At 50.8% G+C, this 23424-nt stretch overlaps 1 protein-coding gene across 6 annotated transcripts in view; it reads left to right on the top strand.

Moving 5' to 3' along the window:
* The window catches only part of PTPRU (protein tyrosine phosphatase receptor type U), an 87227-nt gene that overhangs the window by 36466 nt on the left and 27337 nt on the right, over positions 1 to 23424 (top strand). For 3 of the 6 annotated variants that reach the window (XM_042244447.1, XM_027965390.2, XM_042244445.1), the window contains exons 8-16: positions 757 to 1065; positions 5932 to 6041; positions 6281 to 6482; positions 6820 to 6922; positions 9381 to 9654; positions 10608 to 10644; positions 11579 to 11717; positions 16107 to 16136; positions 19439 to 19596. In XM_042244447.1, coding sequence (XP_042100381.1) covers positions 757 to 1065; positions 5932 to 6041; positions 6281 to 6482; positions 6820 to 6922; positions 9381 to 9654; positions 10608 to 10644; positions 11579 to 11717; positions 16107 to 16136; positions 19439 to 19596 — 1362 coding nt within the window. The remainder of the gene's footprint in view (positions 1 to 756; positions 1066 to 5931; positions 6042 to 6280; positions 6483 to 6819; positions 6923 to 9380; positions 9655 to 10607; positions 10645 to 11578; positions 11718 to 16106; positions 16137 to 19438; positions 19597 to 23424) is intronic. The other 3 variants (XM_027965389.2, XM_027965388.2, XM_042244446.1) reach the window with 1 other exon arrangement.

Below are 23424 nucleotides of genomic sequence, written 5' to 3'. Positions count from 1 at the left end.
CTCTCATTTCCCCCATTATGCTGACTTCTCTGTATTATTATATTGTACATATTACTGTAAACTGTTTTAGAACAAGTTTGGAATTAACAGAGAATGAAGAAAAATACAACAGTTGGTTGATTCAGACTGTCTTGACTTCCTTCAGGAGGAATTTGGAATAGGAAGTGAACCATATTATTAAAAAAATTATAGCTAATATTTTCAATGGCTTACTGTGTATTGGAGCTTCCCTGATAGCTCAGTTGGTAAAGAATCCGCCTGCCATACAGGAGACCCTGGTTCAATTCCTGGGTCAGGAACATCCCCTGGAGAAGGGAAAGGCTACCCACTCCACTATTCTGGCCTGGAGAATTCCATGGGCTGTATAGTCCATGGGTCACAAAGAGTCGGATATGACTGAGCCACCTTCACATTGTGTATTAGCCATTGCTACACATGCTTTGTATGTTTTGCCTTAAACCTCACAGCCATCCTATGAGATCGAGCCTATTATCCCATTTTGCAGATGAGGAAACTAAGGCTCAGAGAGATAAAGTGACTTAGCCAGTAGTTGTCAGCTGCAAGCAACAGAGCCAGGATTCAGATGTGGGCCTGCCTGACTCCAAAACATACACTTTATTCCCTTTTTGCTGCACTAAGGGGTCTCTTGGACTCTTGGGGGCAAATGAGGGTTGATACTAGTCAGCTGCCTGATGTTTTCTCTCTCATCCTGCTTCTCCTCTTTCTTCTACCCTTTCTGTTGCTCGGATTCCCCAGAGCCCATGAGGGCCCCCAAAGGCCTGGCTTTTGCTGAGATCCAGGCCCGTCAGCTGACCGTGCAGTGGGAACCGCTGGGCTACAACGTGACACGTTGCCACACCTACACCGTGTCCCTGTGCTATCACTACACCCTGGGCAGCAGCCACAACCAGACCGTCCGGGAGTGTGTGAAGATGGAGCGGGGTGTCAGCCGCTACACCATCAAGAACCTGCTGCCCTACCGGAATGTCCACGTGCGGCTCATCCTCGCTAACCCCGAGGGGCGCAAAGAGGGCAAGGAAGTCACCTTCCAGACAGACGAGGACGGTAAGAGGCCTCCTGATCCCTGGTGCCCACAGACGCCGCGTGTCTGAGACTGAACTCACCCTAGATTTTTTGCTTAGGTTTAAGCCGACTGTATGACAACAGAGTAATGATACTAATATCTATTCCTTGGAAGACTTTGGGTAAAATTGGTATAATTTCTTCCTTAAAATGTTTGGGAACATTTACCAGGGAAGTCATTTCGGCCTGGAGTTTTCATTGTGGGAGGGTTTTTAATAACAATTTTAATTTTCAAAATAGATGTTGGAATATTCAGACTTTCTAGTCTTTGTATCAGTTTTGGTGTACTCCGTTTTTAAGGGATTTGATCATTTCACTTAAGTTGTCAACTATCTTGGCATCAAGTTGGCTATAATATTCTTGTTATATTTATTGAATGTCTGCGGGATCTATTGTGCTATCCCCTTTTTCATGCCTGATATTGGTGATTTGTGTCTTCTCTTTTTTTTCTCATGTTCATTCTTGGTAAGGGTATATAAATTTTATTAATCTTATACTTAACGTTCTCTTCTATTTCTTTTTAAAAATGCTTTCTTTGCATTGATCAGCTGTTCTTTTAGTTTTTTGATATGGAAGCTTGTTAGGTCACTGATTTTGAGCCTGTCTTCATTTCTAACATATGCATTTAAAGCTATAAATTTCCCTCAGCTCTGCTTTAGTTTTATTGCACAAGTTTTGCTATATCCTATCTTCAGTATCATTCAGTTTAAAATATTGTCTGATTTCTGTTATGATTCATTCTTTGACCCAAGAGTTATTTAGAATTACGTTGTTTGATTTCTGGCTGGGATTTCTCTAATTATCTTTTTGTTATTGATTTCTAGCTTACACTGTAGTCAGAGTACATACTCTAATTTTGGTCTTTTGAAATTTGATCCATGCTTTATGGCCTAATATATGGTTGTGAGTGAGTGAAAGTCTTCAGTCCGACTCTTTGCGACTCCATGGACTATACAGTCTATGGAATTCTCCAGCCCAGAATAGTGGAGTGGGTAGCCGGTCCCTTCTCCAGGGGATCTTCCCAACTCGGGGATCGAACCCAGGTCTCCTGCATGGCAGGTGGAATCTTTACTAGCTGAGCCACCAGTGATATATGGTTAAATTTTAGTAAATGTTCCATATCTACTTGAAAAAAATGTGCATTCTGTCATTGTTGAGTGTACTGTTCCACTGATATCAAGCTAACATTCATTAATTTCAGAACGCTTTTTATATATTAATGCACGTGCACCTCATGACAACCCTATCTGGCTGTTTACTGTTACCCTTCCCGTTTTGACGATGAAGTCCCATTACTAGTAGATGGGTAGCAGAGCTGGGTTTCAAACCTGGCCATCTGTTTGAGAGCTGTTTTTCTTAACAGCTACATTCTAATCTCAGCGCAGGTCCAAAGCCTTCCTCCAGATTGCTGTAAATCCCCAGGTACCCCTAAGCTCCTTGGTTAATAGTTTTCTTGTTTGTTTGTTTCCTCACATGTATAATTTTCTGTCTGTACAGCAGTGGCCCAGATATAAAATTCAACTCCTTTCTCAATTTCCGGAAAACCCCACTCACCTGAGGAAGTGTGTATGCCCTGTGCCCTGCACTGATGAGGATTTGCTGGGGGTGGGAATGAAGTCTGGAGGGGTTTACCCTAAATCGGATAAACTTAACTTTTTTCTCCTACCTATCTGAGGTTCATTGGCTGAGATCCTGTAAATTGACTGAGCAAAAATAGATTAACCAGATAAAAATAAGATAAAAATATTAAAAAATTTTTGTTATAAATTCTATTTATTTTTTGTTATATATTCTTAAAAATTGAAGTGTGGTTAATTTGCAATATTGTGTTAGTTTTAGGCATAAGCAAAGGGATTCAGTTTATTATATACAATAAAATAAATTTTATTAATCTTTCCAAAGCTTATATAATATATATGTGAATATATACACACATATATATATTCAGATTATTTTCTATTATAGGAAACAGAGTTTATGAACACACGCTTTGCATATAATAGGGAGTACTCAGTGATGAGTAACTCAAAGGAGTGGTAAGAACTTGGGGTTATATAGCATCTTAACCATGGAACAATGAATTTTTAGTAAAGTGGCAAGACAAAAGAAAAGGACTTCAAACTTCTAGGGGCAGCAAATTAGGGGAAATCAAATGTATGGGGAAACTAATGGTGGTCAGTAAAGGTTGTCAGGTAGATTCCTCTGGGCTGATGAGGGTCCAGAGGTTTCTCAGTGATTAACTTCTGTCCTACCAGGTAAAGAGGGGAGGGGGGCACCTGTGCAAATTTATGTCCTACTTTTAGGCAAATAGGGGGAGGGTAGAGAATTTTTTCTTGTGTATGCTCCTATATTGCCTTCTCAGTTCAACTCAAAATAATCCTTATTCCAAGTGACATATTTTGGGGTAGCATGTATTGCTCAAGTAATCTCATGTTGACTCTCAGACTGCTCCATTCTTAAAATCTGTTGACCTTTCCCCTTTCCTTCTGCAAGGTACATTGCTGAGGCTGCTTCAGCCCCAACCCTGGCCACCAGGCCTCACTTGGCTCCTTGTTTTTCTTTCTTTTTTCTCTGTCCCCCTTCTCCTGCCTCTTTTTAATATTAATTAATTATTTAATATTTTATACTTTTCACTGAAGTATTAGTATAATGCTTACGGGGAGTGTGCTTATCTTAAGTGGTCAGCTCAGCTTGGCATTCTCCTAGACTGCACACATCAGGATAACCCATACCCAGACCAAGAAAAAGCATTACCAGCAGCCCTGAAGTCCCCTTTCTGCACCCTCCCACTCACAGCTCCCAAAGGTAATCATTATCCTGACCTGTAATGCCATAGGCTGATTTCTGCTTGGTTTTGAACATTATATCAGTGGAATCATATAGTGTATATTCTCTTTTTTAATGCACGTAGCTGATTCACTTTGCTGTACAGTAGACACTAACACAACCAATAAAAATTAATTTTGAAAAAAGAAAGCCGTTTTAGAAACTCTGTAACCTGGAGGATAAAACTACCCCTGTTTTCAGGACACCTGTTGTATATAATAGCCTAAACCATGATATGTTCATGTAGCAACTCTTGTGGTTCTACCCAGACTAAATTAAAACATTATACATTCAAAAAAACAAAAAACAAATGAAGCTGCTATGAACATGGGCATGCTGGTTCAAATGGACTAAGTTTTTGTTTACTTGGGAAAATACCTTTGAGTGGGAGTGTTGTTTTGGGTGTAAGTGTATGTTGAACTTGATAAGAAATTGCCAAACTGATTTCCAAAGTGGCCATACCTTTGCATCCCCATCCGTGAAAGACAGGGAAGCCTGGCGTGCTGCAGTCCATGGGGTCGCGAAGAGTCAGACACGGCTGGGTGACTGAACAGTTGCAACGTCAGGGCGCTGCAGGTGCTCAGAATTCTCTCCAGTAGGAGATGCTGTCAGCCTTGGGAGCTTAGTCCTTCCAATAGGTCTGTAGCTGTGGTCCTACCTTTTCTGGATCACTGTATGTTCTTTTTATGACTGGCTTCTCCGTCTCAGCTTTATGCTTGAGATATTCGGCCAAGTGGTGTGTACAGTTCTAGAGATTTTATTCTCATTGCTGAATAATCCATCATGTGACTATTTATTCATCCTATTTACTATTGTTAGGCATTTGGGTTGCTTTCAACTATTTTACTTTGGAGAAGGAAAAGGCAACCCACTCCAGTGTTCTTGCCTGGAAAATCCCAGGGACAGAGGAGCCTGGTGGGCTGCTGTCTGTGGGGTCGCACAGGGTCGGACACGACTGAAGCAACTTAGTGGCAGCGGTGGCGGCAACTATTTTAAATTGTGCTGCAAATAAAATTCTTGTAGATTCTTTTTTTTTTTTTTGGTAGATATACACATTTTTGATGGGTTTATGCCTAGGAGTGGAATGGCTAGATTTCAGGGTTTGTGTTCATAATAAGGAGATATATCCAGTTTTCCCAAGTGGTTGTGTTGAATTACACTCCCACTAACAGTGTGTGAAAATTTCAGTTGCTCTGCTTCCTCATCAGCACTTGGAATTGTCTTTTTCCTTTTAACATTTTGGTGGGTGAATAGTGGAATTGCCTGGTTAACTTCATTTTAACACAAGGCACTTGAGCTATTATCTTGGTTTCTGCTTTCCCCTATCTTAGAAGTTCAGCTTCCCTACAAAGGTTTATCAAAGTGTTTTCCCCAAAACAAAGAAGGCCATTCTCTTCCTAGAGGAAATTCCTGGAGCCAGCTGTGAAGATGATACCTTAAAACAAAAACAAAACAAAATCGTATCTGAAAGGGCTTCTGCTAAAATGTTGACAGTGTTTATCTCTGGGTGATGGAACTGTCCGTGCCATTAATTTTCCTTATGCTTATTTTGATTTTCTACATTGAACATATTGTTTGTGTAATTAGTAATTTTCAGACAAGAAAACATCTCCACCCATAATCCTGCCACTGTAAGGCAGTTGTTTTCATTTTTCTGGCAAATGTCTATATTTTCTGAAAACCACTCAGCTGGAACAAAATAGGAGCATTCATTCTTCTCTGCGAAATGCCTCCTGCACAGTAATGAAAATGCCAGCTGCCCTTTTCTAGTGCTCAGATGTAGGCCGAACCATATGAGAGTGCTGATAGGTATTTGCCTTGGGGCTTTATGTACATCACATCATTTAATTCCGGTGGAGGAGGTATTGTTGTCATCCCCATTTCACAGATGAAGAAGCCAAGGCTCAGAGAGGCTGAGTAGTCCAAGCATCCCAGCTAGGAAATGGCAAGGCTGGAATCTGAACCCAGGTATCTGGTTCCAAAGCTTGCTTTTCCCTGCCCCGTGTCATCTTTCCCTCGCAGTGCCTGGCGGGATTGCGGCCGAGTCCCTGACCTTTACTCCGCTGGAGGACATGATCTTCCTCAAGTGGGAGGAGCCCCAGGAACCCAATGGCCTCATCACTCAGTATGAGGTGGGTGGGCCCCTGGTGGACGGGGGGCCCACAGATTGGAGAGGGAAGTGTGTGGGGTGGGAGAACAGAGGTGATCATTGGCGTTCCTTCAGCTATGGCTGGGGTCCATGCCCTGTGGGCGTTGGGGGACCTGAAGGCAGAAGGCAAAGGTACCCAGAGGCCTGGCTCACCTGAACCATGATGGGTGGGAGGCTACTTCCCCATCCCTGAGCCTGTCTGCTTGCCCATTCTGCCCCTAGATCAGCTACCAGAGTGTCGAATCGTCAGACCCGGCGGTGAATGTGCCGGGCCCACGGCGTACCATCTCCAAGCTCCGCAACGAGACCTACCATGTCTTCTCCAACCTGCACCCGGGCACCACCTACCTGTTCTCCGTGCGGGCCCGCACGGGCAAAGGCTTTGGCCAGGCGGCGCTCACCGAGATCACCACCAACATCTCAGGTGAGCCCTGCCTGACCTAGCCTGGCCTCTTTGGGGAGGCCCAGAGTCCCCTGGGCACAGAGGTGGGGCTTCCTGGGAGTGGCAATGGAGGACTCCTGCTGAGATAAATGAACCATTTAGAGGGTGAGGTCAGGGAGGATTAACTCAGAGGGTTCTGGAGATGGTTGGTGGAATCTGAGGGCTGAGGTCAGGGGTCAGGGAAGCTCAGGTCAGAGGGAACGGGGAGGCAGAGGCTGAAGGGCAAGCAGTCTGAGGGCAGAGGTCAAGGAGCCTGGAGGCCTGGCCTTCCTGGTTCAGTGGCCAGGCTCCCGGCTTATGTCCTTGTTCTTTCCCCCAGCGCCCAGCTTTGATTATGCTGACATGCCGTCGCCACTGGGCGAGTCTGAGAACACCATCACTGTGCTGCTGAGGCCGGCACAGGGCCGCGGGGCGCCCATCAGGTGGGCACGCGTGTAACGGAGGGGCGGGAGGTCAGGGCGGTAAAAGAAGATGCCTGTCCTCTGACCCTGAACCCCCACCCAGGCCCGCTCAGCCTTGTCTTCCCTCAGTCTCCTCTTCAGGGTTCAGAGTGTCGGGAGGAGGACGTTGTGTGATCCTGGGCAGGTGGAAGGCCTGCACTCACTCCCCTCTGAGGCTGTGGGCTGTCTGGTGGTGACTGTCACAAGATCTTGAACAGGAGATTGTTCGGATCTCTCCAAAGGGCCTACCTCTGCCACCTTGGGGCTTTATTTCTCCCCAGCTTTTCCCTTGGGGGTTCCTGTTGAGGGAGACACAAGGATGAGCTTCCTGGAAGGCTAGGCCCTCTGGCCACGTGGCATCCTCTCTCTGGAGAGGCCGAGAGCTTGGCTTCCCTACTTCTTTGCAGACGAAGCAGATGCTGCAGTGACTGTCTCTGTTGAGGAGAAGGTGCCAGAGATAAGATGGGGGTGTGTGTGTGTGTGATTGTGGGTGTGATGTGTGTGTGTGTGAGACAGTGTGCGTGTGTTTGTGCAGTGTGTGCACACACTTCCTGTCGGCCAGACGTCATCTTAGGGACTTTACCTGCATGAGTCATTTGATCCTCACGGCAGCCAGTGGAGTGGGTATCAGCACCCTTATTTTCTGCATCAGGAAGCAGGCTCAGAGAGCCTGAATAATGTGTCCCCGAGGCCACACGCCTGGTAAGCGATAGCGCTGGGATGTGAAAGCCTGGTCTGTCTGTACAGCCTGTACCTTTCCTTGAAGTCATGGAGCCTCTCTGGCCCTCTGGTCCACCCGCTCCTTCCCATAAAGGCTCAGGCACTGGGAGAGGGTGACAGCCTGCACTTGGCTGGGTCCTACTTGAGAGGGTCCCTTGAGAGGGTCCTACTGAGACCCCCCAAGAAGGCAGGGGGTTTCCCAGGTGCTCTTGACACTCTCACTTCCTCACTCCTCCCCGCTTTTGCTTTTTCCTCCTGCTTTGCCTCCCCATATTTGCTACTGCACAGTCTGATTTGGGCTGATTCCCAGACCCTAACAGGAGCTGCAGGAAGGAGTCTGCAGAGCTCAGGGGAATTTGGCCTTTTGCAGGAGGCTCAGGATGCTGGTGCCTCTGAATTGGGAGGAGTTGGGGACCCAGCAGCTTCTCCTTTCCTTGTCTCTTTGGGGGATCCTGTGAGCAGCCCAGTCAGCATCCCAGGCAAGCCTGGGATGGGGCAAGGGATGGACCATGTAAGGTGGAGAGGCCTGATGACTATGTGACCTTGGACATGTCCCTTCACCTCTCTGAGCCTCCCTTTCCTTTGCCTTATGGTGATTATTCCAGATCAAGGTGTGCTTTGTTCACGGTTCATGATTATTAGCATCTCCTGGTGGGACTTGGGACCAGGGGAGGCCTGACCTTGGCCTGGGAAGTGGAGGTTGAGAGGGGCCTGGGCTGGCTAATGACGGGATGAACCTGTCTGGCCTAAATCTTAGGGTGCTGGGGTGATTCCCTCCTAACTTGGGAGCTAAAAAAAAAAAAAAAAAACCCAAGCAAACAGCTGGAGAGCAAGGAAAAGGCATTTCTCCTTTCCCAGAGTGCAGGCTGCCATTGCCAGTATGGGCTGTCACACGCCAAGACGTGACTGAGGCTGGGGGTGGAAAGATTTAAATTTGTCAGCATTCATTTATTTACTCTTGGCTTTGTTCCACAGAGGATTTGGAGGAGCTCATAGGACAAGGCCATTCAGTACAGTGATGAAAATAAATAGAAACACACAAGGTGGGATCGGGAGACAGAAACCAGGGAACAGAAATCAGCCATCAGGCCCGGGAGATGGCAGGCTCAGAGTTGCAGACCCAGGGCTGCCTCCAGGTTGGGAGGGTATTCGAGATGTAGGTTTAGTGTGACCTCGTTTGCCTGCTCAGTGACTGGCTCCCCCACTGGAGGCCAGTTCCAGGAAGCCCAGAGCCCCAAGTGCCCAGCATAGGACTCATGTCTGAGCTCAGTAAAAACTTTCTGGATGAATGAATGCATTGTGTCTTACTTGAATTTACTGAGGCCTAGAGGGAGCAGTTGGGAACCTGGTTGGAGCCCAAGGCTTGAGGTTCCAAGGCCCTGGGAGTCAGGGTGGAGCTTTAGGGCTTGGTTGGCTTGAGCAGGGCCCACATACTTTCAGCCTTAGTTACAGTAATAACAGCTGCCCAGGCACTGGCTGCTTGTTAAACTTGCCTCTTTGCTCACCTCTACCTTATGGAGCCATCCTGTAATCATTCCCATTTTACAGAGGAGAAAACTGAGGCCCAGGGAGCTTAAGTGACTTGCCCAGCTAGGAAGAGACAGAGCTGAGATGAGGGCTGTCCTGAGCCTGACCCCAAAGCCCGCACCCTTAGTCACCAGATGGCTCTCCCTGTCCTCTGGCCACCGTGACCACTGCCCTGTCACCTTCCCATGTCCAGTGTGTACCAGGTGATTGTGGAGGAGGAGCGGCCGCGGAGACTCCGGCGGGAGCCTGGCAGCCAGGACTGCTTCCCGGTGCCGCTGACCTTCGATGCGGCGCTGGCCCGGGGCCTGGTGCACTACTTTGGGGCCGAACTGGCGGCCAGCAGTCTGCCTGAGGCCATGCCCTTCACCGTGGGTGACAACCAGACTTACCGCGGCTTCTGGAATCCACCGCTTGAGCCCAGGAAGGCCTATCTCATCTACTTCCAGGCAGCAAGCCACCTGAAGGGGGTAAGGGGCCGGCCGGGGTCGTGGTGGGGGCGATCCGGGTGGGGGACAGGCTCAGGACAGATCGGAGCAGGCTGCTGCAGAAGCTGGAGACAATGCCCATCCTCCACCCTCCACCCTTCCCCTCCCACTAGCCTTATTCCCCACCTTCCCCATACTGCGCCCAGGCCTGCCGTAGCCCTGTCCACCTCCGCCTGCCGATCTGAGCTCCGCCCTCCTAACCCCAGACACCTTCTCTCCAGTACTAACCCTTTCCGGGGGGCTTCTTCCTGATGGCTCAGATAGTAATAGATTTGCCTGCAATGCAGGAGACCCGAGTTTGGTCTCCTGGGTCGGGGAGATGCCCTGGAGAAGGGCATGGCAACCCACTCCAGTATTCCTGCCTGGAGAATCCCAGAGATGACAGAGGAGCCTGGTGGGCTTTTCCTGGATTCATGTCTATCCAAGCTCCCAGTGTGGTCCCTGCTGCCTCCTGAGGCCCTGGTCTTCCAACTCAGGTTCCTCTGGCTCCAGAGTGTGTCCCTCTCCTCGCTTTCACCTGAGCTTGGAGCCTAGGACCAGCCTCCTCCCTGAAGCCCTGCCCTTCTCCAGGCTCCTCCCTCCTCGGATTGCTCCTTTCCGTGCTGCCCTGTAGCCAAGCGGACCCCTGGACCTAAGCGCTACCCTCATTTCTGAGCTCCTCCTCCTTACCCTCTCCTTGTGCCTTTTTTTTTTTTCCCTGTTCCCGGCCATCTCATTCCACTTTCCTAAGGCATCGCCCTATCTGTGGACCCCTCCCCTTTTTGGCCCCTCCGTCCCTGGTTCCCCCTCGACCCTCCTGCTGGTGGGGTGTGTTTAGTTACAGTTCATACCAGAAAAACTCTGACCAGAGCCAAGACAGCCTGTCTAGGGTTGCCTCTGGGGAGGTCAGGTCCTGGCTTCAGCGGTGCTGAGACCCGCCCCATCTGTGCCTCCAGGAGACGCGGCTGAACTGCATCCGCCTCGCCCGGAAGGGTAAGTCCCCCTGGATTCAGTCCTTCAACCACGGGTTTCTTACTTGCTGGGCTCTGGGGAGGTGGACGCTGGGCACTCAGGCCTGTGGGAGCAGAGGCAGGAGGTCTGGCAGACTGGTGGGGGCCAGGAAACATTCCCCTTCTTGGGCCCTATGTGCCCCATCTCGAGGGCTCCTCCTCCCAGCCTGGGCACACACCCTCACAGCACCGTGGTCGCAGAAGGGGCCTGGCAGCGGGTGAGCCACTGAAGTTGGGAATGGGGTGGTGGGTACTGGACCCTGGTCCCGGAGTCTGTATCTGCCCCCTTTCCTGTGGGGAGGAGAAGGGGGATGGCATGGACCCTGTAGTGTCGGGATTGACGCTGCTCCCAGATGAGGAATGTGGGTGGTTCCCAGTCCTGAGATGCCCTAACTGAGCCCTCCATACGTAATTCTCTTCCCTTGTTGCCTCCCAGGAGGGCGGGAGGCTGCGTCTGAAGGCCCCACACACATCTGCCATCCCCCATCCACTGAAGGATGGGGAGGATTTGAGGCAGGAGAGAGGGGCATCGCAGTGGGCACCACAGTCCTGTGCCTGCTGGGCTGTTCTGATGAGGAGCTATTCCAGATAGGGACACAGGGCACGTAAGGCCTTCTGACCGGGGGATGTGGAAGGTGGGAGGGGCAGTGAGAGATGGGTCTGATTGACTGAAAGGCGGGACGCGTGCTGAGGATGATGGGCAGATGTTTTTGCGCACCTGTGTGTGCAGCCTGGTTTATTCCTTGGGGCTTCAGTGTAGTTGCTCAGTCGTGTCTGACTCTTTGCGACCCCCATGGATTGCAGCACGCCAGGCTTCCCTGTCCATCACCAACTCCTCGAGTTTAAGACCCCTGCAAGCAGGGGGAAGGTGGTCCCCGCCTCCCCTCTAATCCTCTGTCCTGTGTTGTTCTCCCCAGCCGCCTGCAAGGAAAGCAAACAGCCCCTGGAGGTGTCCCAGAGGTCGGAGGAGATGGGACTCATCCTGGGCATCTGTGCAGGGGGCCTTGCTGTCCTCATCCTCCTGCTGGGGGCCATTATTATTATCATCCGAAAGGGGTGAGTGAGGCCAGTGCCCTGGCCCACCTGGGGCTTCTGCCTGTCCGAGGCCGGGTTGAGCAGAGAGGAGGCTGAGGGCTGGTTGGGCAGCCGCCTGGCAGGCGTGTGGAGGGCTGCCAACCTGGGCATCAGGCCTGTGGATAGACCCAAGCCGGTGAGGGGAAGCCTGAGACTGTGCAGATGGAGATGCCCCAGAGTGGCTTGGCTGGAGCCCAGGTCTGGCCGGTGCCAGGTGCCCCTGTCCAGGGAAAGGCTCTCAGTGGCCGCTGCCAAGGAGCCGTGCTGGGAGTGGGCCCCACCCGCCTTGCCCGCTGGGCTGTTCTGATGGGGATGGTGGGGAGGTAACCTGACTTGGCATCCTCAGTGCACGAGAGATCTTCTGCCATTGCGTCTGCCCTGAGCACGGGGTTGGTGCATTATCCCTGAGCAGTGGGGCGCGGGGCTCACTCCCCTTCACACGGAGGACCCTGAGCAGTGGCTCTTCCCAGGCTCCATCTTCTCTTGGGCTCAGCTTGCCCTGGGCTCTGTTACTGTTGATCCCTGAGGAGTCCTTCTGGGCCCGTGACTCAGAGGAGACCTCCCTTCCTGCCCTTGCCATTTCCCAGGCCTCAAAGGTCCAGCCTTATGTTTGTGTGGGAGGCACTTTCGGGTACATTTCACAGTGGGCAGAATGAATACCAGCCTGTCTTAGAACCTAGAACTTACACTGTTTTGGAGTTTTAGAAATCCAGGATGTGAAATTCTGAGAATCTCCAAGTTTAGAACTGTGGAGGCTCAGAACCTGGACACTGAGAGCTGCCATTGTAGTCCAGGGATGTCTAGCCTAGTGGTTTTCCCGTCTTCCAAAAGCAGCAGAACCTGTCTTCAAAACACTAAATAAACCCCTCCCGAGAGCCAGTACATGGAGCACTAAAGACTGAGCCTTGGTTTGGAGCTCGGTGGGCTTCTGAGACCCTGCCCCACCTCATTCTCCTTGCCCTACCTCATTTCCTACCAGGCAGCCCCAGGACACTGTGGGCCCAAGCCCCTTAGTTGAGGAATGGAGACGCTGAGCCCCAGAGGGGGCAGAGACCTGCCCAAGGTCACCTGGGAGCAGGGGCAGAGCCTGCTCCATCCTCTCCCCTCTGGGCTCTGGCTTTTGCGGCCCTTGCTGCTGCCAAGTTGGGCACGCGTGGGTGGGTTGGCTCTGGGTCTCTGGGCTGTCAGGAGCAGATAAGCAGGATCCAGGGAGATGAGGGAGAACTGGGCAGGGCCCCCCTTGCCTGAGGCCCAGCACTCTCCCCAAGAGTCTCGGGGTGGGGGCATGCCAGCAGTGGGGTGCTGGGATGGTCTGCTCAGGGCATCAGGCTCTGATTGTTCCCTGTGAAGCTTCCTGAGGCAAAATCATTTAAACTGTCATTTAATGAGTATTATGCTGTGCCAAGAGCTCTCCACACATCACCCATTAGAACCGTAGTTACTGATCACCTAGTGTGTACCAGGCGCTGTTCCGGCACTCGGGAGACATCAGGGAATTTTTCCTTCCTGGATCCTGACTCACAAAGCAGATCTAAGTTCCTTTTCACAGGTCGGGAAACTATTATTAAGTGACTCGCCCATGTCACTTTAAGTAGCAGGTCCTGACTGGACCCAGGCCTGACCGCAAAGCTCATCCTCCTTACGGCCGGGCATGTGAAGGGCCTCACCACGGCTGGCACACAGTAGTTCCTATAGGGGGTGAGGCCCTGGGGTGGGGAGTGGCACAGATAGAGGGCTGTAAGGGAGGGATCAGATTTGGGAAATTGCAGGTGGTATTTGAGTCTCTCCAGATCTACTCTTGAGGAAGACTGGCAAAGTAGGGAAGGTCACCCACCCCAGCAAAGAGAGAGCCAGGCCCAGGAGAGGATGGATGGGTCAGATATGCTACCAAGGCCTCACTGGGAAGCCCTCCACTTCATGCAGCTGCTACTGGAAGCCTCTAGGATCCCTTCCCCATAGCTACCTGCCTCCGCCCTGTTCCTTCTTAGATCCTCTAAAAGCCATTCAGCCCCCTTCTGTAGCCCCTTGCTGCTTTCCCCCGAATCCTACCTGGCCTTCCGGGTTCACTGTGCTCTTGAGGGCTCCCTCAGTCTGCACTGTGGGTGCCATGGGGCAGAGCAGCTCTGGCAGGGATGGGGGTGTTCAGATCAACCTGGGGTATGGATGAAATGGACAGATTAGGAGGTTGCTGAGGGAGAGCAGCCCCCAGGGAGCTCCCGTGCACCCAGGAAGGAGGCACCTGGGGTGGGGAGGAGGTGGCTGGGGGCAGGTCTCAGCTTCTTCATCCTGCCCCCTGGAGAGTGAGGCTGGATGCACCTGCCCCTGGGAACTCTGGGGTGCCCCAGGCCAGTTGGACCCTTTGGTTCTGCTTCCAGAGACCCTCCCCACTTCCCTTTGCAGCACTTCCCCCACTCTGCCCACCCCACTCTGCACTTCACTCATACTCACAGGCTTTGCTCAGTGTTTCTCTTCCCCGCTGGACTGAGAACTGCATGAGGGCAGAGGAGGTTTTGTCTTGTTGCCTGTGTGTCCCCCGGGTCCTCTGTGTATGACTTATGGATGACTTGGGTCCTCCTAAACCCGCGCCCACACCCAGCAAGCAGAGGGGGCAGGGAAGGGCTGGGTGCATGCTTGCTGTCTGGGAGGGGATTATTTTTAAACTCACTTGTTTAGATGAGAAAATGGAAGCTCATAGAGATGGAGTTCTTTAGTTATTTTTCTCCATTTACTGATTAGTAAGTAAAGTAAGTAAAGTCGCTCAGTCGTGTCTGACTCTGCGAACCCATGGACTGTGTCCTATCAGGCTCCTCCGTCCATGGGATTTTCCAGGCAAGAGTGCTGGAGTGGATTGCCATTTCCTTCTCCAGGGGATCTTCCTGACCCAGGAATCGAACCTGGGTCTCCTGCACTGCGGGCAGACGCTTTACCATCTGAGCCACCAGGGAAGCCCCCCATTTACTGATTACTCAGTTTAATAAAATCTGTATCGAGGGAATACATATTCCCTGGGCACTGTCCTGGGCCCTGGGGATCCACAGTGGACAAAAGCAACCAGGATGCGGTCCTCTTGTGCTTTGTGGCTGTGGGTGGGGAGTCTGGCATTAAACTAAAAAAAGCACAAATGCGTGATTACAAATTGTGAAAAGACCAGGGTGTCAGGGTGAAGGGGCAGAGAGAGTGTAAGGGGGAACTAATGTAGTTGGTGATTGTGGGGGAGTCCTTAGGATCGGCCCTTTTGAAGTTATGACAGCTCAGCTGAGACCAGAAGAATGCCACTCCTTGAGCCCATCTCCCTGCCCTCAGGGCCACTATGACCAGCGCAGGGCCCTGGACCCCACTCTGTCCCTGGGACGGGAGACGTGCTGTGTGACGTGCTGGGCCTCTGTCTTCCCCTCCCCTCTCTTTGCCTTCCCCTCCCTGCTGATGGGGTGATGTGGGCTCGGGTGAGTGGAGGATCCTGGAGTGGGCCTGGAAGGGGCCTCAGGAGGGGCTGGCTCTGGGGTCAGGGTCCTGGGCCCGGTCTGGACTCTCGCTGACCCCCTGAGAGCCGCGGGCTGACATGACTTTCTGGGACCCAGCTCCCCTCTGGGGAGGTGGGATCAGACCTGCCCCAGGACCCCACTGCCGATGCCTCGAGGTCCCGTCAGGGCTCTCGGCCCAGCTGTGCTCTGGGTGCTTGTGAGGGGGTCACGTGGCTCCTTTAATGGACCTCATACCCAGGGGCAGTCTGGGTGGCTGAGGGTGGCCCCAGTTGTCCTGGCGTCCAGCCCCCCTCCCCTTCCTGGCTCATTTCTTCCCAGCTTGCAGAGGGCTGTCCCCTCAGGGGCAGGGGAGCCTGCGGGGGGCAGGGGGGTGGCATGGGGACTGTGGGAGGTGGTCTGCAGGGGTGAGTGCACAGTTACCTGGAGTGTGAGTGCAGGCATCTGTGTGTGAGTGTGTTTGTGAACATGTCTGTGTATATATCTGTGTGTGCCAGTGTGTGTGTCTGAGTGCATGTGTCTGAGTGCATGCATGTAATAGGTCTGTGTTTGTAAGTGCATGAGTGTGTCCTTGTGCTTCTGTGTGAGTGTGTGTATCCATGAGTGTGTCTGCATGTGTATTTCTCTTTGTGAACGCGTGTGTGTAAAAGCCCTGCTTCCCTCCAGGCCCTTTCCCCACCTCCTTCTCACTCCAGGAGTGGGCTTGAGGAAGGTTCTGGAAGGAGCCGGGCCAGCCCTTGGGTCAGAGAAGGCCCTTCTGACCCGTTGGTCCCAGGCCAGCCTGGTCCCCAGCAGATAAAGCATCAGGCCCCTCCTGCTGGTGGTGCTGCCCTGGGTCCCGCCTCGTGCACAAACCGTGGCCCATCTGTGTGTTCTCTTTGCACGCTGCCAGGAGAAACCACTATGCCTACTCCTACTACCCGTAAGTAGCGCCCCTGCCTGGGGGCCCCGCCCCTCCTGGGGAGCCCCCGCCCCCGCCTCTGCCCTGCCTGGGGTCAGCGCCTCCTCCTGCCTCTGAGCTTCCCTCCTCTGCTGTCTTTCCTCTCCCCGCCGTCCTCCTGTGTGGAGGTCATGAGCGCTCTCTCTGTGCTGAGTCTCGGGTTCAGAACCAGCTCTCTGAGCCGCCCCAGACAAGTCACTGGACCTCCCGGAGCCTCCTGTCCTCTTGACCCCGAGGCAGCCCCTTGTGTCTCAAGCCATTCTTGCTGGTCGGGACCTCCCGACATCAGACCTCAGTCCACGTCCAGGAAGGCCTTCGCCCGGGTCCCACTCCGGGTCCACAGCCTGCGTGCGCGTGCGTGTCGGGGGCAGACATAGGGCGGCTCCCAGGGCACCTCCAGCCTTTCTCTAGCTGGGCCCAGCTCCTCAGACCCACCGATCCCTGGGCGCCTCCCTGAGCTCAGTTTTTCGCACAGAAACCACACAACAACCCTGAGAAGACGCTCTGTGGTCGCCCCATTTCACTGATGAGGAAACTGAGGCTCAGGGAGGTTAAGGACTTGTCAGAAGTCACAGGACGTGCAGAGACAGGGTTGCAGCCCAGGCCCCGCTCTAACTCCCCAGCCTGCCGATGCCGCTCTGTTTTCTGCCTCTGGGATCTCTGACCCTGCAAGGCTTCCAGATCATTCCCCTGCACCCGTGCTTGTCCTCACCTTGCAGAGCAGGCCCAGGTGGCCCCGGGCCAGCCCAGAGGACGGTGGTCTCTCACCTCCTCCCTGGACCCTCTTCTTGCATCGACATCAGCCATTGTCACCCTGGCTTTTCCAGCAACCACACCCCTGTCAACACACGTGGAGCCTCCAGCTCAGCTGTTCCTTGAGCTCCTAACAAGGCAGCTCTCCGGCTCCCTCAACTCTGCAGGTGTTTTTTAAAACCATTATTTTACTGAAGTGTAGTTGATTTACAATGTTGTGTTAATATCTGCTGTACAGCAAAGTGACTCAGTCACACACATATATGTATTCTTTTCATAGTCTTTAAAATTTTCTTTTTAAATTGGAGGATAATTGCTTTACAGTATTGTGTTGCTTTCTGCCATACATCAACATGAATCAGCCATAGGTATACATGTGTCCCCATCTCCCACCCCATCCCACCCCTCTGGGTTGTCACAGAGCACCTAATTTTGAATCTAAATGCGGAACTTTTCCGAGTGTCCATATTACACGCCATCGGCTTGATCTCACCCTGAGGTCGGTTGGAGACCTCGGTGAGTGGTGTCCCTCCTGGCTGTTTGCAGATCTGGTTGGTTGGTGTTTGAAGTTCTTCTTCCAAGTAGAGCAGGAGGCCTGGGCGGGAACAGAGCCCTGTGGTTCACCGCTGCAGACCGCCTCCTAGACCAGGATCCTCTTGGGAAGGGTCCTCCTGGGGCTGCATGGTCCAGCCAGCCTGACGGGCTGTCCTCTGTCCGAGGCCCTCTGTCGTCCCTGTGGTCGCTGGTGTCTGACCTGTCCCCCCGCCCTCTGTCTCCTTCCCCGCCTCTCTCCTTGTCATTATTCCTTTTTTCCCCTCTCTCCCTTCTCTGTATCTCTAATTCTCTTGTCCCACCCCCGTCTCCCTCTTCACCTCCCTTCCTCCTCCACCTTCTGTCCTATGTTGATGGTCGAGGTCACAGCCACAGAGACCTCTCCTCATCTGCCCCCAAAGGGTCTTTGGCTCTGCCCTGGGCCACAGTGAGGGAGACAGCCAGAGCCTGAAGGTGGGTGGGAGTCGGAGGCTTGGGCCCGCTGAGCTGTCTCAGATTGGGAAAGTCACACCCACCGCAGTGCATAGCCGCACTGGTCCCCAGCAGGACACAGAGCCCTTTTTCCTGTGTTTCCCGGAGGAAACACATGGTTGTCCTGGCAGGAGGGGCATCCAGAGGTCATCCTGTCCCTCCCCCTGCCCCCAGCAGCTCTGGAGCCAGGACGGGCTGAGTGGAGTTTGTCTCTCTGGGGGAGTGAGTCCCACACTATCCTCTTCATCTCCACGATGACCAGTGTCCCTGAGCCCGCACGACCTGGAAGTCCCCTCTCAGGTCTGACCTGCGTCCTGCACGCTGCAGGGCCGGGCAGGTGAATGGCTCTCTGGTCTCGAGCCTTCCCTGTGATCGGGTCCCGGCTCTTCTCCAGTCTCAGTGCCATTCCCACGTCCTTTCCCTTTGCCTGGGTTTCAGCCCCTCAGACGTGGAGCCTTGAGCCCTGCCTCCCCACCCCTGTACTCCCTCCCACTTTCCTCTGAGTTCCCTGGGGTTGCAAACTACCATCCACGTCTAAAGCTGGACTGGAGACCTGGGCTGTGCAGGGGTCCCTGCCCAGGGTCCTCTCCGAAGCTCCGCCTCTTGGGAGGGACTGGGCCTTCTCCCTCTGCAGCTTCTGGCAGCTGGATGGGCTGGTGGGCAGCGACAGGAATATGGATGCTGTGTGGATTACTTAAGTCTAGTGTGGCCTGTGGGAGGACTATCCTGGGGTTCCTGGGGGTAAGAAAAAGTTGTGATTGGAATTTATTCCCTGTCCACTGAACCGTGGACACTGAGACTGGCTGAGCTCTAACCAGACCCTCTGCCTGAAGGAGAATTGCAGTGCTTTCCCATGCAGGAGGAAGAGGCCCCAGGGCAGCTGGGAGGCCAGAGGAAGGAAGGTTATGTGTGGGGCCTGCAAGGCCGGAGCTGGGCAGCCGTCTTCCTCGTTGTGGATGCGGTGATTGTTGTGACACGACAGTAGGCCTAGAGTGACTGTCCTCCCCATTTTCTGAGCCCTCAGGCCCAGTGAGAGTTAGGAGGCATATCCCAGCCTGAGGCCACCACTGCTCCATCCCTTGCTCTCGCAAAGGTCCACAGGATAGGGACCCTTGTTGTTTAGTTCCCAAGTTGTGTCTGATTCTTTGCGACCCTGTGGACTGCAGCACGCCAGGCCTCCGTGTCCCTCCCTATCTCCCAGGGTTTGCTCAACCTAATATCCATTGAATCAGTGATGCCATGCAACCATCTCATCTTCTGTCGTCCTCTTCTCCTTCTGCCTTCAATCTTGCCCAGCATCAGGGACCCCGCCCGGTCCCTTTTGGGCAAACAGACAGCTTTCCGGGTCTGGTGAGCAAAGGATGGGGCCAGAGTCCCTTCAGTATCCAGAGATGCTTCTAGACTGGCTCCTGGCCTCAAGGCCCCTGACTGCCGGGTCTCCCCATCCACCTCTGGGTGCTGTCCTGTCCAGCTGAGCACTCATGTCTCCCATCGACCCTCCTCTGCAGGAAGCCAGTGAACATGACCAAAGCCACTGTCAACTACCGCCAGGAGAAGACCCACATGATGAGCGCTGTGGACCGGAGCTTCACGGACCAGAGCACCCTGCAGGAGGATGAGCGGCTGGGCCTCTCCTTCATGGACGCCCACGGCTACAGCCCCCGGGGTGAGTGCCTGCCCCTTCCTCGTGGCCCCCAGGCACTCCTGCCCCAGACTCCTGAGCCAACAGCACAGAGCCCCCCATCAGTGGATTCTGTAACACCCCGAACCACGGGACTAAGCATCCTGCTGGGTACCAGCATGGGCCCTGGGGATACAGAGAAGGCACCGGTGTTATCTTTGCACTGGAGGAGCTTTGGGAAAATCGAGGTCTTAGACGCAGATTCATCTAAAAGGAGTGTGAATTGCCTTGTTAATTGTGAGAAGTGTTCTGGAGACTCAGGGAAGGGAGCGCTGCTGTGGGGTCAGAGCCATCTCCTTCCTGCTGTGTGAAAGGGAGTGCTCTGCAGTTAGACCTCGGTTTGCATCTCAGGTCCCCTGAGCTGTGTGACCTGAGGCAAGTGGCTTAACCTCTCTGGTTGTCTGCTTCCTCATGTATAAAATGAGGAGGAAGATCGTCTCTGCTGGTGGTGCCACTGGGAGACTAAATGAGAATGGGTATACATTGTTTAGTGCTGTGGCTGGCCTGCAGGGAGAGGAGGGTGAGTCAGCTGTATATGCTAGGAGCTTCTCATCAATCGCTTCATCACACATCTTTTGATTTGACTTAGTGCTGATTTGTGCAAAAGGAAATAGACTATTTAGGAAAATCATGAAGCCGTAATAATACAATAAACACTGGTAAAGGCCACTGGTGAATTTGAAAGTCATCTGAATGCGTCTCTCATAGCCCCGACCTCCCTCTTAGATGTAAATATTCCCTTGGAATTTATGTTTATAACTTTCTTGGCTTTTGGGGAGTAATTTTTACCATGTGTGCGTGTGTCCCCAAACAGTGCATGCTATAATTTCGCTCATTCTGAGCTTGATAAAAATGAAATTGCTCTCTATTTTTCAGCTCAACACCATGTTTCCAACATTTACCCAGGTGGATGTTTTGCTATAGTTCATTTATTTTCTCTGATGTATAGTTTTCCATTGTATGAATATATCACAATTTATTTCTCCATCCTGCCATCCACGGGCATTTGATTTGTTCCTAGTTCTCTTGTTATTACAAACGAGGCTGCTGTGAATGTTCTTAAATGAATCTCTAGATGCACCTGCACAGCAGCTTCTGGAAATAAGAGCTGCTGGATTATAAAGTATGTGCTTGTTCTGCTTTCTGAGACAGGGCCAAATTGTTTTCCAAAGCGTCTTTGCCCGTGTTCATTCCTAGCAGCAGGGCGTAAGAGTTTGCATCACTCCACATCGAGATCAAAACTTGCCAGGCTTCTTCACTTTCGCCAAACTAGTTTGTATAAAGATGGTAATTCTCTATAGTCTTAATTTGCATTTCTCTGATTACTAATGAAGTTGAACATATTTGCAAATCATCATCGGCCATTCAGGTTTCTTCTTCCGTAAAATGCCTGTTCATGTCTTTTACCTAATTTTCTGTTTGGTTTTCTGTTGCTTTCTTAGTGGTTTTTAGGAGTTCTTTATATATTTAGGATGAGACTCATTTGTCTCTTATGAATTGCAAATATCTTCTCCCAATTTGTGGCTCATCTTTGCTGGTTATTTATAGTGTCTTTGGATGAACAAATTTTTGTGTCGATTTAGTCAAGTTCATCAGTCTTTTCCTTTTTGATTTCTATTTTTGTGTTTGTTTAATGGATTCTTCTGTATGCAAAATTGCAAGACATTTTTTTACTTTTTTCTAAAACTTTTAATATTTTGCACTTCACTTTTACATCTTCATCCATTTGTAGTTGATTTTTGTATGTGATATAAATTATTTGTTTTCTATAGGGAAAACCAACTGTCCCAGCATCAGGTATTACAGTTCATATTTTCACCACTGATTTGCAGAGCCACCTCGTATCATATATCACATTTCCATATATATATGGGCTATGTTTTGGCTCCCTGTTCTTTATCATAGGCCAGTTTGGTGATTCCTGTGTCAGTACCAAACTAGCTAATTACCATAGGTATCTAGGTCTTGATATCTGAAACATCAAGCCCTCCCAACCTTGCTCTTTACCAAGGATGTCTTGGCTATATTGGCCTTCGTTCTTTTTCTTACAAGTTTTAGAATCATCTCTTCAAATTCCTTGGCAAACTTGGTTGGCGGAATGTGCGTTGAATCTTAGGATTGGTTTTCGTTGTGTAAAACCGAAACTCGACATCCATTAAACTCCCTGTTCCCTCTCTTCTCAGTTCCCGGCCACCACCATTCTACTTTCTGACTTTGATTACTGTCTCATATAAGTGGAATCTTGCAGTGCCCGTCTTTAGGGACTAGCTTATTTCACCTAACATAATGTCCTCAGAGTTCATCCATGTCGTAGCACCTTTTAGAACTGCCTGTTTTTAAATTGCTTTTTGAAAAAATTAATTTTTTTAACTCCTAGTTTTTGGCTGCACCGCATGGCATGAGGGATCTTAATTCCCTGCCCAGGGGTCATACCTGTGGCTCCTGAAGTGGAAGCTCAAGAGTCCTAACCCCTGGACTGACAAGGAACTTCCAGAATTGCCTTTCTTTTTAAGGCTGAATAATATTCTATCGTATGTATATGCTCACTTTTCTGACCCATTTGCCTGTTGATAGACACTTCGATGGTTTCCAAGTTTTAGCTATTGTGAATAATGCTCCAGGCAAGAATACTGGAGTGGGTTGCCATTCCCTTCTCTAGGCGATCTTCCCAACCCAGGAATGGAACCCAGGTCTTCTGCACTGTAGGAGACGCCTGAGCCACCAGGGAAGCCTGCTATGAACATGGGTGTGTACAAACATCTCTCCGGGTCCCTGCTTTCAGTACTTTTGGGTATATACCCAGAAATGGAATTGCTGGATCATACAGTGGGTCTATTTTTAATTTTTTGAGGGCCTGCCACGGTTTTCGACCGTGGCTGCACCATTTTGCATCCCCCCTAGTAGTGCACAGGGGTTCCAGTTTTCCCCACATCCTTGCCAGTACTTGTTTTCTGTTAAAGAAAAAAAAAAATTGTAGCAGCCATCATCATGGATGTGAGATGGTATCTCGTAGTTTCGATTTTCTTTTCCCTAATGCTGGAGTGATGTGATGTTGAGCATCCTTTCATGAGTTTATTGGCTGTTTGTGTACTTTATTTGGAGAATTTTTGAATTGGGCTGTTTGTCCTTTTGCTGTTGAGTTTTAAGAGTTCTATATTTAATCTGGATATTAATCCTTATCAGATAAATGATTTACAAACATTTTTATCTCATTCTGTCGGTTGCCTTTTTACTCTGCGATTAGTATCTTTTGATGAACAAATGTTTACACTTTGATGTTGTCCATTTTGTCTGTTTTTTTCTTTTGTTGCTTATGCCTTTGGTATCATAGCCCAGAAATTCTTGCCAAATCTTATGTTATGAAGCTTTTGCCCTATGTTTAGATCTTACATTTAGGTCTTTAGTCCTTTCTGAGTTAATTTTTGTGTATGATGTTAGATAAGGGTCCAACTTCATTCTTTTGCCTATGGATGTCCAGTTTTCCCAGCACACATGGGGTATATTTTTAGAATATTATATTTCTAAGTATGGGTCATATGGAGAAATGCAGTTGATTTTTGTGCGAATAGATATTGGTCTTATATCCATCCACCTTGATAAACTTTCTTTTTTAATGGAAGTATAGTTGGGTTATAGTATTGTTAGTTTCAGGTATATAATATAATTTGATATTTTTCTAGATTATAGACCGTGGAAAGTTATTACACTATTATTGGCTATATTCTCTGTGCTGTATATTACATCCCTGTGGCTTTTAAAATTTATAACTGGTAGTTTGTACCTCTAAATCTTTTCATCTATTTTGCCTTTCTT

The sequence above is a fragment of the Ovis aries genome, chromosome 2 (genome assembly GCF_016772045.2).
Source record: "Ovis aries strain OAR_USU_Benz2616 breed Rambouillet chromosome 2, ARS-UI_Ramb_v3.0, whole genome shotgun sequence".
NCBI classification, from domain to species: domain Eukaryota; kingdom Metazoa; phylum Chordata; class Mammalia; order Artiodactyla; family Bovidae; genus Ovis; species Ovis aries.
Note: the sequence above shows the minus strand (reverse complement) of the source record. Positions and strands in the feature narration are given on the sequence as shown.